This window comes from Epinephelus moara, chromosome 5 (assembly GCF_006386435.1).
Source record: "Epinephelus moara isolate mb chromosome 5, YSFRI_EMoa_1.0, whole genome shotgun sequence".
In the NCBI taxonomy this organism is placed as follows: domain Eukaryota; kingdom Metazoa; phylum Chordata; class Actinopteri; order Perciformes; family Serranidae; genus Epinephelus; species Epinephelus moara.
The window spans coordinates 42,111,843-42,125,214 of NC_065510.1; the positions used below are offsets into that span (position 1 = coordinate 42,111,843).

Genomic DNA, 13,372 nt, shown 5'->3' on the forward strand with positions numbered 1-13,372 from the left:
GCCCTCAAGGACCATGTGCAGCAATACAAAGACGCCCTTTTCTGTGCCCGATCCACCTACTACTCTCAATTGATTCACTCTGGCTCTGGAAACCCAAAAGCACTTTTCTCCACTATCAACAAACTCCTCAAACCCCTGGACAGCAGCTCCCAGTCATTTACAATTCACAAATGCACTTCCTTCCTCTAATTTTTCCAAACTATAATAGATAACATCTATAGGAACTTAACCACCACTGCATCTGCTCCTCTTCTACCCACCTGCCACTACTCCCACCCTCTGGAACTCACTCCCCAAACCCATCCGAGATTCCCCCTCTCTCTCTATATTCTAAAAACCACTCAAGACTCACCTGTTCAACGCTGCTTACTATCACTGACAGTTTCTTCTCCTCATCCTTAATGTGATTGTGCTATTCAATGACTTTTCCAGGTTTTCCATGACCATGTGAACCCTTCCTATTAAAAAATGTACTAGTAGTGTAGATTGCCCTTTAGTCAGCATGTAGTATAACAGTGGCATCTAACTATGTGACATCTTGTAAAGAAAGCAGATGATAGAGAGCTGTCTAAACACTGGCCACTTACAATGTGGACGGTCAATTACAAAGATCAGATTTCCTGTTGCCAGGGTACAGTTACGTTCTCTTCCTCACTCCCTGCTCTCTCTGTCAAAATGGTGTGTGAGGTTTCAAAGCTCAATTCAGTCTGTCCCTCAGCTCCTATCTTCTGCTGTCCCTTAGAGCTCTGATTCTCTGCCTGAGCCCGACTGGGTCCAACCTCACCCACTGGGTGTGGGTCAGACCCAGCTGTAATTTCTCAATATTGCCCCTAGGCTTGAATTTGGTTGGGTTCTCGCCAGTTTAGCGGTGCTTCTTTTTGTAGCGAGGCCGCGGGGCTGCGAGGCTGCGAGGCTGCGAGGCTGCGAGGCTGCGAGGCTGCGAGGCGATTTGGTTGGGAGTGTTCCCTACTGCCTCCCCAGGAGTGGGAGAAATGTACATAACATGCAGTGATCATCTGCCCGCCACATAACCACAAACTGTAGTGCGCACTAGACCCATCGAGGTGAAAAGCCCACTCTGCCGACTGCCGAACCTGTATTGCATCAGGCGACAGACTTTTGAAATGAGGAAGAGAAGAAGAAAAAGTGGTGCGAGGAAACATGTGTCTTTGTTATAAATGTTTTAATATTAAAAAAATATAATATATATTTCTTTTACAGTAAATATCCGGGATTTTATCCAGGCTCTGGCCCAAAACTGCTGCCTCGGGTTGGGCTCGGGTCATGCTTGGAAACTGTGACGGTTCATGTCAGGTCGGGTCTGATCAGAGCTCTGCTGTCCATCTCTCATCATCTACTCTCCATCCCTGTTTCTCCTAGACCTTCAGTTATCTCGGTTCATCAGGGTCTGATGAAGGAGTGTTCTGATGAGTGTTTTTAGAGGGAGGGGGCTCTGCCCTTGCCATCTGCTCCAGCACTGAGGCTCCGATGCTGAGAGGCCCAAGGAACTGCTTGAGGAGGACAACAGGCCGAGGAGCCTCTGGGAAAACTCTGAGCTGGCTTACAGCTACAAGCCAAGGATGACTGCCACTGCTGGCAATGATACAAATGCATGTACACACACAAACTGAACAGCTGAATTTACAAGAACACATGATGCATCTGTTAAAAAAAAAAAAAACTATGAATCACGGTCAAGGCCATGTGGTTGTTTTGTTGGCACACTGCACACAGGAAGTCTATTAAGAGCTGACACGATGAGATTTAAATCCATTCACCCTTTTACACATTCAAATGATCACTAAATGTAAACACACTGAATTAGGAGCCACAGAGTTACCATGACAGCCTCAATGATTGTCTTTTCATTCTCACATACATCAAAATGTTTTGTCTGCCAAGTTCTGCCAGTATTATGTAGGACTGATCTGTACAGGAATTATGCTTGTTGCACTTGAACAGAGTACAGACTGATGTCTTTAAAGTGATACCCAAAGAAAACATGGTTAGAATCAATAGACGCCAGTGTGTTAAAAGCCCTTTCTGATATAGCACTGGGAGGGGTGACTAACGTTCACAGAGTTGGCAAAAACCATAAAGACACTCTGGATACGCAGGATAGTCTGCCAATAGCTATAAAACAATTTCTGAAACATCTTTGAAAACACATGAGAATGACTTAATGGATGCCAAAAACCGATCAGTAATAATATGATACGACCAAGGTCAAGTCTAGGAGTGCCTACAATTCTTTTTTATTTATTTCTAAGTGTTTTATTGGAAGCCTTTGAAACATACAGTCGGTGTCTAGTCATAGATGGGGGTCATGGTCAGGGAGGGGGAAATAAGTCCTTTCCCACTCCCTGAAATGCTGAGAAAGTGTAGCTTTAAAACTCACATTGTAACATTAACAAGGTGTCATGTTTTATATAGCGTTCTTGCTGTCGCATGAAAATAAAAACTACATCAAATGTTAAACGGAATCAGATCGGATTTGGCATGTTGGCATGTTGGGGCTAAATGGGTAGAGTTTCCCAGCATGCCATGAGACAATGTGAAAACTGTGTTTAAATGTGTTCTAAATCACTCAAGTTACCCATTACACAGTGATTAATGTTTGTCTTTCACAATGGCTCTAATGGGTTACACTTAATGTTGTGGTAAAAGATATTTTGCACCATGAGTTAAGTCGTACACACAGTTAGTGACATCCCGCCTGTGTGGGTGTTTGAATGTCTGATATAAAGATGTGCTGAGTTGAAATAAATAGCACTTCCTGTTTCAGATTTCAGCTCTTCGCCCTGCTCTATTGACGCGAATGCTAAGCTCACCACAATATATTTTTATCGCGTAATGAAATGGAAAAACAAATGTAAAAATGTGTACTCAATGTTTTTATGTACATATGACATAATTAAATGCTCACTCAACACTGGACCAATGTCAAAAAATATAGTCAATTTAGTGTTTGGAGAGCTGCACACATGGTAGTGAATGCTTTGTTTTCCCCAACGTTGTAAAAGGAGCTGACATTTTGTGAGTGTTCCCATAAATACCCACTGTATGTAAGGTGTGACTGAGTTTATGTGATCATCATGTGTATCATCATCAGAACATGCAACAAAAGGAGGGAAGCTGGTTTAAGTGAACCCACTTACCCTGGGTTGCCAGTTTTCATATTGCTTCTGCAGATTGGCCCCAATGGTCTCCAGGGCTTTCTGTGGACTCATTGACAGAGGATCTGGCAAGAAAACACAGATTGTAAACACACCATGATCACACACATGCACGCAACTGTCATTGTAAAGCAAAACCACACACGTTCAATCTGGAGCTGACAAACCAATCGTAACTATATTTTTATTGATTTACACTGCTGTCAATCTTAAAATGATGTAATCCAAACATGCAGGCCAACATTATTTTACATTCAGGCAGAAGACACTTCCATGCCATGATAACAGAGGTAAGTCATAGTTTATGATTTCAGCATCAAAGGAATTTCTCTTGTTAAATCAAAGCAGTCTCTGGAAAAATAGCAGCAGCTCCTCAGGTTCAAATATTGATGAGAGTGAATCAATATGGCATGAAGAATAGCAGAATATAGATTGAGGACGGATCAAATTGCGCTCAGCAGGCAGAGAAGAATTATTGGCAAGTTTGCGGGAGATACTGATATGCTTTATGCTGAAAATTCAACCACTGCCCTTATGATGAATGAGGCCTGCTTAAAATGCATTATCACAATAAAAAGAACAAGAAGATGCTTATTAAGTTCTGGTTATTTCATTTCACTATTCAGGAAATTTATATCTCACTCGCTATTTTAACTTCAAATACTAAATAATTACTTTTCGGTGAGTATTCATCTCCAATCTGTTAATACATTTTTATCAACCTACATATGAACATACAACACAGTAGTCTTCGCCAAGTAGCAACTCACGGTAGAAAGGTTGCAACCAGGCCCCCAGGAAGTGTGCCGAGCTTTAAAGCCAATTTTCATAGTGGCTAAATAGTGAAATTACAGCTCCCAAGTGTGTAACGTGATGCCACTGGGGCCAAAAATACTTTTTCCCATAGACTTACAATGGGAAAGAGGCAATTGTTTATCAGTGGATACATTTTGGGCACCTCAATCTCCCCGAAATTACTCATTTCACAATCAGGCTTTGATCCATTCAATCTGATAATAATTATAAAGTCTAGAAGAGCCGCAAGATTAAGTCATTTTTTCCCCATTCAAGTTAGCAGATCGCTGAACCTGAAGTATAGGGCTTAGCCTCTGGAAGTTTCTAGTGAACTTGTTCTATGGGCCCAATGATGTGGAAGCAGTGCCAATCATCTGGGTGATGTCATACTGCGAAGACAGTGCTTTTTTGGCTTCATGAGACACTGAGCAACTTTTATAGGAATGAACGGGGATCCGCCTCCAATGCTGTATCCAGGTCTTTTAATACATCCATGATCACACCCCTGACCTACGATGAATTATTAATTTCATTCTTTCACTTCTTTTTATAAATAAATATATGGATATTAAGAAATACAGTTGACAATTAAGGTTGAATAATGTCCCTTAATTATGTAAGGCTCAGGTATCGTGTTTCTGAGTGTTGTGGTGTTAGTAGGATGGCAATGGTGTGAGATTTACACTGTTAGATAACTGTCTCAGAAAATATTGCAGTTTCACAGTATTACAGAATTAACATCATCAGTCAGAATGACCATTAAAGGAATGAAAACAGAAGGGTTATTTTGGGTTGAACAAATGTTTTATTACTATAATTGAAATTTGAAACCATTTTGTTATTGAAATGTGTGTAAAAAGTCTCCCTTCGAAAATACATAAATTCCGTCCAGTTGCATTTTTTTTTTCAATATCGTAGATAAGCAAATGTACACAGTATAAATGTCAACATTTATATCACATTATACCATGAGACCAGTATATCGCTGCAACCCTACAGTAGGTGTTAGTATTTTACAGATTGTAAATCTCTTCATAGTTGTTTATCTTTCATAGCAGCGCATTATTCGCTTCAGCTGCAGCATAGCACTCTTTCAAGAACCATGCATTGACAAAAAAACAAAGCAGTCATTAATATAGTTCTTACTGCTTATCTTAGTTATTAGCTGTTCTATAATTAAAAATTGTACCATGTACCATACATACCCATTCTAACCACGCCTCAAAAACAGTCGATCTGGGGCAGGGGTGTCAAACTCATTTTAAATCATTGGCCACAAACAGCACAATTTGATCTCAAGAGGGCCAAACCAGTAAAACCATTGCATAAGAGCATAACCTACCTTACAACTAGAGATGGAGAAAAATTGATACAGCACAATACCACAATATTTTGCATGTCAATATTGTATCGATACTCAGACATATAGAGAGACAGTATAGATTTTTTATTACATAAAGTATTGATATTGAAGGCACAAATTTTTGGTAGCCTACTAGAGTAATGACATCAACTGCACACCAGATACAAAAATCTTCCATTTCTTTTCGTGTAAAGAAGTACATTCTGGAGATGTTCGTCCATTTACAAAAGAGATGTTGAGCAGCCTGAGCTGTCTTAAGAACAATAAGTGCAATTTCCACAATATTTCTCAAATTTTGTACATTCAGTCAGTCTGCTACTCACTGTCATTACATGTGCATTTTTTCAGACATTTCCACTCCTGTGTGGTAATACTGGCATCACTGCACCAAAGTTGAGTGGAAGCTATTGATAAGGGTTGACACCTGCCTTACAAACAATTTACAAATCAAACGTTTTGTTAGTGTCTTAGAAATTAGTTGGGGGGGTTTTGACGTCATGCTTCATATCCCTAAAAACTGCACAACTAACTTAAAAGCTTATGTAAGTCAATGAACCATACTGATGACTGATTAAAGTATTGAAATTGTGTCATTAAGAAAAAAATCTGACATGTTTTTCCATCACATTTTACAAAATAAAAACACAAAACATATTCGTCCAAAAGATTTTAAATGTAGAAACATAAACAAAATACTCTTTAATATTCCATAAGTTATTTGAACTGTGTAATTTAGTTTTTGAGATATGCCCATTTTTATGAACACAGTTTAAAGGCATTGTGACAGATTCATTACTTATTCCTATGAGGCCACTGCATGTTTTCACAGTTTTTTACCTCATGTATGATGATACACAATGGCATCATTGCCATCTTACAATATCATGACACAGAAGACAGAAGCCTTAGGTTTCTGCTGCAAAAAGAATGTTCTAGCCAATATTGTTTTTATTTTATATCAATACATATATATATACACAGGATTACACAAACAATGATCTCCCACTGGCAGCACAGGGAAATGCCGGCATAATTAAAATAAAATATCACATTTACACAGCATGCAAGTAAAACAATGTTAGGCCATGGCATAATGGCAGGAAGGACAGAAGCCTCACCTTTCTACTGCAAAAGGAATGACTACTGTAGCCATTATGGTTCTTATTTTAAATCGATTTAAACAGGCAAGCAAACAATGATCCCCCATAGCCGTCCATTTTTAAAGGGTTAAATATGGCTACGATCAGTCTTCATTGCTCTGTCAGAGAGCTCTATTGTGGCCTAGGTTGAAAAAATTCTGAAGCACCCTTTTACATGAAGCAGGTTACTCTCTGTTCAACTTGCTCCTGAAACCTGGCACCTCTTAGCCTTCACAAGTGCATCAATATTAGGTGTGCAAAGTCATCTAGTGGGCTACATTGGAGCCTTTGGCAGGCCGGTTCTGGCCCAAGGGCTGTATGTTTGACACCCCTGATCTAGTGAAAACACTGTACGCCAGATCACAATATCCTGTTATGATGAGGTTGAAAAGGGGCCAGTGTATAAAAGGAAGTTTTCACACTCACTACAGCCACTGAAAAGCAGATGTAAGCCCTTCTATTAGCATATAGCTGTCGCATGTGACATAAATTAAACACCATGGTGCATTTAAGGACATCACCCCTGCCTCCACCCCTTGAATTCCCAAACGCCATCTCAAAAACCAAGTGACAGTTCTGCACAGTAGCAGCGTCCTCAGCAATCGCTGAGAGAGTTTAAAAAACTTTAAGAACTGTGTTCCCTCTTTAATGTGCTTTCCTCACTCCTAACAGTCAACAGTCTCAGGGGAGCTAAAGAATGGTTTTGAGGTTCTCATTCAATGGAGATGCTTTTTTTTTTGCTCTATGTCATGTTGTGTGGTTGAGGTGGGGGCAGACTGCTTCATCCTTAGTTGACAAAGGCCTTAAGAATTGAGCTCCTTTGGGAATAAAAGAAAGTGTCCCTAAATGCTTCAAAGTAAAAGATAAACTTTTACTAGCAACATTACGTTGACACTAGTCTTTCGTGACATATCACCTCTTATCAGCCTTCAAACTTTTGCTTTTTTTTTTATCATTGTTACACTCTTTATTTACAGGCTTTTTAATTAGTCAACACACTATAAATAATCAACGTAGTACCATGATGTCAGTCATTGGTTTGTGGACTCGAGTTTGGCACTTCGGTTGTCACCATCTTGGATTTTTGGAGCCAGTAATGACCATGTTTGTGTGAGAGGCTGGAGCTCTGGAGGAGCAAGGGGTGGATCTGACTGAGAAGTTGAGGATACTATACTAACAGCCTGTCACTCAAAGCTTTCTGTCCTTAATTATGCATAACTCAAAGCCTTAATAAAATGTAAACGGATGAGTTATAGAAAAATTCCCCCCTTGTACAGTTGTCATTAATGTTGGTATTAACTATAGAGACCAAAAACATTTTTTGTACCAGGCTGTAAACATGTTTGTTTCTGCTGTAAAGTTGGGCATTTTCACATGGGGGTCTATGGGGATGAACTAACTTCTGGAGCCTGCCTTAAGTGGCTATTTGAAGAACTGCAGTTTTTGGCACTTCCGTGTTGGCTTCATTTTTCAGCTCCTGAGGCTGCAGCTTGGCATAGTGACTGCGTTTCAAGGTAATAAAAACTCTTCTGAGCCTAAGACTTAAGCCCCATTTCCACTGAGCAGTACGGTACGGTTCAGTGCAGTATGCTTTTTTCTGTTTCCGCTGTGAAAAGTTGTGGATGATACCAATGGAACCGTTCCTAACCATTACCATTTTTGGTCACCCCTCTGTTGGGGTACCTAGCACACAGATTTGGTGCTAAAAGGTGGAGCTGTGAACACTGCAGTCCGTTCATTGGTCAGTGGCAGACAGTCACTCTGCGCAGGGCTGAGTTGTGGTTGGTTATGAGGCAGTAGCCACTGTTCATATCATGGAGAGTTTGATTAGTAAACTGTAAATATACAATGAAAGGATGCTTTGCTGCTTCTTGCAGAAGCCAGAGTCACTTTTAGTAATGAGTGGATCTTCAAGGGTTTATATGTATTAATTTCAGCCAGGTTAAGTGAATTGCATATATTCTAATCCACATTCGGAGAATAAATAAGGGTAGCATAGCGTTGAGCTACGACAATACTAAACCCCTGTGCTTGCCTTAGAAGGACTAAATGCACAAATTGCGGACAATAAAAGGGCGCAGACTTTTCTTCTGTGTCACCAATAATGAGGAAATACAATTAGTGCTGGACGGAGTAATGAGTGACAATAACCCCACCCATATTTAAAGGTACAGTTTGCAGTGGAAACACTAGGGTCTAGGTACCATGTCTGAAGGGTACTTTAGGTTCCAAAGGTACCATACCGAAAATGTTTGGTGGAAACGGGGCTTAAGAGTTTGCAGCTACGCTAGCAGATCTGGGAGGCTAGCAGTGCTTTCAGCTAAATGCTAATGTCAACAACTTGCTCCGACAGCAATGCTAACATGCTAATATTTAGCAGGTATAGGGTTTATCATGTTAATCATCTTAGTTAGCATGTTAGCATGATAATATTTGCTAATTTACACTAAGTGGCAACCTCTGGGGCTGAAAAATAAAGCCAACGCAAAGTGCCAAAAACTGCTGTTCTTTGAACCGTCACTTGAGGCTGGCTCCAAAAGCCTGTCAATCTCCATAGACCCCCATGTTAAAATGTCAGACTTTATAGCAGAAAGAAACAGGTTTACAGCCTGGTACAAAAAAGAGTTTTGGTCTCTATAGAGTAGCTTATTTCCCGGTTCATGAAAACTGTACAGGGGGGATATTTGTATATGACTCACCTGTTAAAATTTTATTAAAGCTTAAAGTAATGCATAGGCTACCTAGAGAATGCAATTTCTGAATAAAATGTGCCTGTGTGAATGCTGCATGCTGAATAACTGATGCACTGTAATGCTGACTTTTATGTGTAAGAATAAGGTTAAGTGATAGGAATAGTTGTAAAAATTGAAAGGGGTCTAATTAGTATGAATGTCACTGAAAAGTTGAATGATACTCATAATGCTGCATATTAGAAAGGTTGTTGAAAGCTGACACAACACTGCAATGCTCACTTAAACGTGTAAGAAGGTGAAGTTGTAGGAATAATTGGAAAAGCGGGAAGGGGGTTAAATTGTATAAATTCATGCTGCATACTAGATGTACTACAAGTACTGAGCGCTATGTATGTATAATATTAGAATACGTTACAATATGTATTCAACATTCATAATCCCAAAGGTAGCAACAGTAGTATTAGTAGTAAAGGCTAATAAGTAGTATATTAGAAGAGGGAGGAAGGGTAGACAGCAACTATGACCAGAGAGTTCATTTTATAGACATGAGACTCCTTCTATTTTACGCCCAAACCATGAGTCTAATCATCAAACTTGTATATGGACCAGAGAGGGAAGATTCTGGCAAACCACTGATGTGTTGTTCTGTTTGTGGAGTCAAAAATGTTATTGTGGTCACAGGTTAGAAAACTGCTACCCTAAGCCATTTTCCAGCAATTTCTCATCTCAGAAAAAAATTAGCTCTCCCTTTATTTGTAGGCCAGGTTAGCCAAATGTGTACGTGTGTTTGATTCCATAGTAACGTGTCAGCAACCAGCACAAATTTCCTTACATGTTGATGTATAAATTGTGCATGTAGAGTGAAAATTCACTCAAAGCACAGCTGAGGCTGATGTATTGGACAGTTTAAGGGGTTGACCTGATTATAGATTACCAAACTTTCAACAATAAAGCCTGTGGTGGACATGAATGTCAGTACCAAAGTTCATGATAATCCATCAGAGAGTTTGAGACATAAAGCAAAACTTAGTGTTTGCACCAGAGGAAAAGTTGGGGGATCACCAGAGTCTGAAGGCTTCATCTGCTGGGAACCATGAATGTCTACACAATTTACCATGGTAATCTATTCAATTTTTATTGAGATAAGTCATGGACAAACCAAATAGACCAACCAAGCAAACAGGCAACATTGCTATGTTTCAAGCCATGGCGCAAAAAAATGTATAGATGGAGTAAAACTAGAAAAGCCAATATATTTGGAAACTTTACTTTACAAATCACTTTTAAGAAGAACCAAATTTATTATATCCCACACTTTGTGTAGCATTTGAGTGCTTGTTTGTTTTGCATTAATGTTGCTGTGCATCTGTGTGAACTCACCTATCCAGCATTCCAGTCGGGCGCAGGGGGAGGTCTTGACCACATCAGGAGGGTCCACTCCCACGTTGAGACACAACACCAGCGCTACACTCACAGTCTTCATCTGAAGGAGAAGACAGACCACATCATTATCCTCACATCCCTCATCAATGCTTCAATCAAAACAGACTACCGGACTCATTCTTAATAATTCAAAACCACATTAAATCTTTATTCGTCCGAGAAACTAAACTGAGCACACATGCTTGTATTCAGGTCCGTCCAGTAAACCACGTTCTGCTGCTGCTGCTGGCCGCTGACAGTAGTTATTGAGAAAGGAGTTATTCTCTTCCCTTCCATATTTTCTCAGTCTGGTGCTGGGATTCCACTATGTCTCTGAGGCTAGTGTCACTTTATCAAAGAATCTAACCTGCAGTCTCAGAGGCTTGTCACTGTCAGGTCGCAAGCATGAATCTGTGTGATTGTATGAATTTAATGCTAAAAGGTGAAGACCACACCAAAGGGCCATCTTCACATAAATGCCACAGTAGAGCCATTACAGGCTGAAACCACACAGAGTGATGACCCACGACACAGAAGACCACTGGGACAGGAAGTGAGTGGAGAGAGAGAGAGAGAGAGAGAGAGAGAGAGAGAGAGAGAGAGAGAGAGAGAGAGAGAGAGAGAGAAGCAGGCCATCTGAAATAGAACAACCATTGATCCAGGGGTCATGTGGCAAGTCCTGACACATACACTGGGACTCGAATTACTACATTCATATGCACGGTAGTGCAGGTAAATGTGAAATGTACATGTAATTCTCAGTTCTACATGACCCTGGTGCATGTAACCAAAATGGTACAGAAAATATGTTGCCCAGGGGTGCCAAATCTCAAGCACTGAGTGGGAGAATCACTTTTCACACACTCTCACACCACATGTGTGAAAAAACAAACAAACTAATTTTTAACTGATAATGTCACGGCGCAAATAAAGGACACTGACAGCACACGGAAAAGCAAGACTAGGGTTGAGTGCCATTCACATTTGATTTGATATTGCTACCATTTCCGGTCAATGGAATTTGGTACTGGTGGGGTTAGGTTCCTAACTCAACACTTTTGAGGGTACCAACTGGATTCCATCGGCCCTACTGAGTATCGAGTACCGCTTCACAAATCCATCGTTGCCAAATCTCTTACTTGAGAGCACACCTTTGTGATAACACTGGGTTTGGACAAAAGATGGAAGTGCTACAAAGCTTGGAAGTAAGCCACAGACCTTCAAGACCCTAATAGAGTTCTGCTCAGCCGCCGGGTCCAACTTTAGACAGGAGGTGGAAACACCCCGAAGCTGGTAAGCTGGCCACTGAGCCCCGTGGCCAACTTCCCAGCTTTGGGGTGAGCCACAATTATTGCTGCAGCACCAATCTGCCACTTAAGTTTTGCCTACAGTTGAAGAGCAGTGATTGGCATGACTGACAGCTACGTTAGAGACTCCTTGGCTCTGACTGGTTGGTTTCATTTAGTCACGGTGGATTCGTGGAAATGCCATCAGGAACACTATAAGGAGGCAGAGGAACATGTTTTTTTCTGTCTCACATTACTTTGTCAGGATATAGTGACAATTTCAGCATTTATGCCAAAACGTATTGTTTATAAAAGTTACTAGCTGTGGCTTTAATTCTGTGTTAACAAATAAGAAATGTGTTTCTCTAATGCTTACAGTGTAGTTCCTAAGTATTCTTTGGTTTAGTTCATAGGTTCCACATGTAAAAGAAGGATCACTGGATTACTGTTTCATAACTTTTGTCATCTCTGCCACTGATACTGTCCATCAACTCAGCAGGACAACTGTTTGTTGATTGCACTGCTTGACCCGAGCTGACCAGTCACTGTTTCATCATCGTCTCACTTTGTTAATCAAAGCCTTATAGCGTTTACTCTGGGACAGATGGCCCTTGAACTTCCCAAGGCTCTGCATGTCCTCTAGGTTTCAACTAGCCGCAGATCAGCCACATGCAGGGTTCCCCAAAGGGCCCAGTTCTTTCTTGCAGCTCCTTGATTACAGTTTGGCTTAAATCTGGCCAGATCAAAGAATCTGGAATTATTTTTATTTTTATTTTTTTAAAAAGGATATTTAAGCATATTTAACAGCTAACAAAGAAATGACCATGTAGTGTTGTGTCTGCATGGTCGAAACACACTTGAAAATGCTTTGGAGTTGTTGTAGAATGTTACACTCCACTACAGCATGCGCATAGTTTCTCTGTAAACTTTTGAAATTATGATAATAATAATAATAATATACAGAATTAAGAACACAGCACAACATTTAATATACATTTTTATGAGCCCCATTAAGGACATGGATAATTTCAAAAGATTACCACCAAAATGGGGATTTATTCACCTAGTATTGTGTAGGGGTGTAACGATCTATCAATCTGGATCAATACATCGATTTAATGATCAATGATCCAATCACGTCGTTGCAAATTGAAAACATCAATCCATATTGTCATCTTTAGCATAGGCTTTTATTTTGAAAGTCTGTGTCACTGTCAAACAGCGGCAGGCAGATGGCAAGTAGCTGAGAGAAAGACGATGAGGATAAAGTTATTTAATCGGGAATAAATCCGCAGTGTGGAAATATTTTGGATTTTGGAGAAAATACAGGACAACAGACAAATTTGTTAAGCTATGAGAAGAGGAAAATGTCAGCAGCTAGCGGACAGAGGAAAAATGTCCGCTAGCCTTGCGGAATGATCTTGTCAATCTGTGTTTATGGCTGTTTGGAGAAGTTTTCCTTCAGGGCTTAAAGCCAGATATTCCTGATGTTTTATGA

At 40.2% G+C, this 13,372-nt stretch overlaps 1 protein-coding gene across 4 annotated transcripts in view; it reads right to left on the minus strand.

The window, feature by feature from the left end:
- rptor (regulatory associated protein of MTOR, complex 1) overlaps positions 1-13,372 on the minus strand; it is a 277,608-nt gene that overhangs the window by 234,693 nt on the left and 29,543 nt on the right. For all 4 annotated transcript variants that reach the window (XM_050043590.1, XM_050043589.1, XM_050043588.1 and 1 more), the window contains exons 3-4: positions 10,547-10,649; positions 3,159-3,241 (exon numbers count right to left, since the gene is read on the minus strand). In XM_050043590.1, the coding sequence (XP_049899547.1) occupies positions 3,159-3,241; positions 10,547-10,649 (186 nt within the window). The remainder of the gene's footprint in view (positions 1-3,158; positions 3,242-10,546; positions 10,650-13,372) is intronic.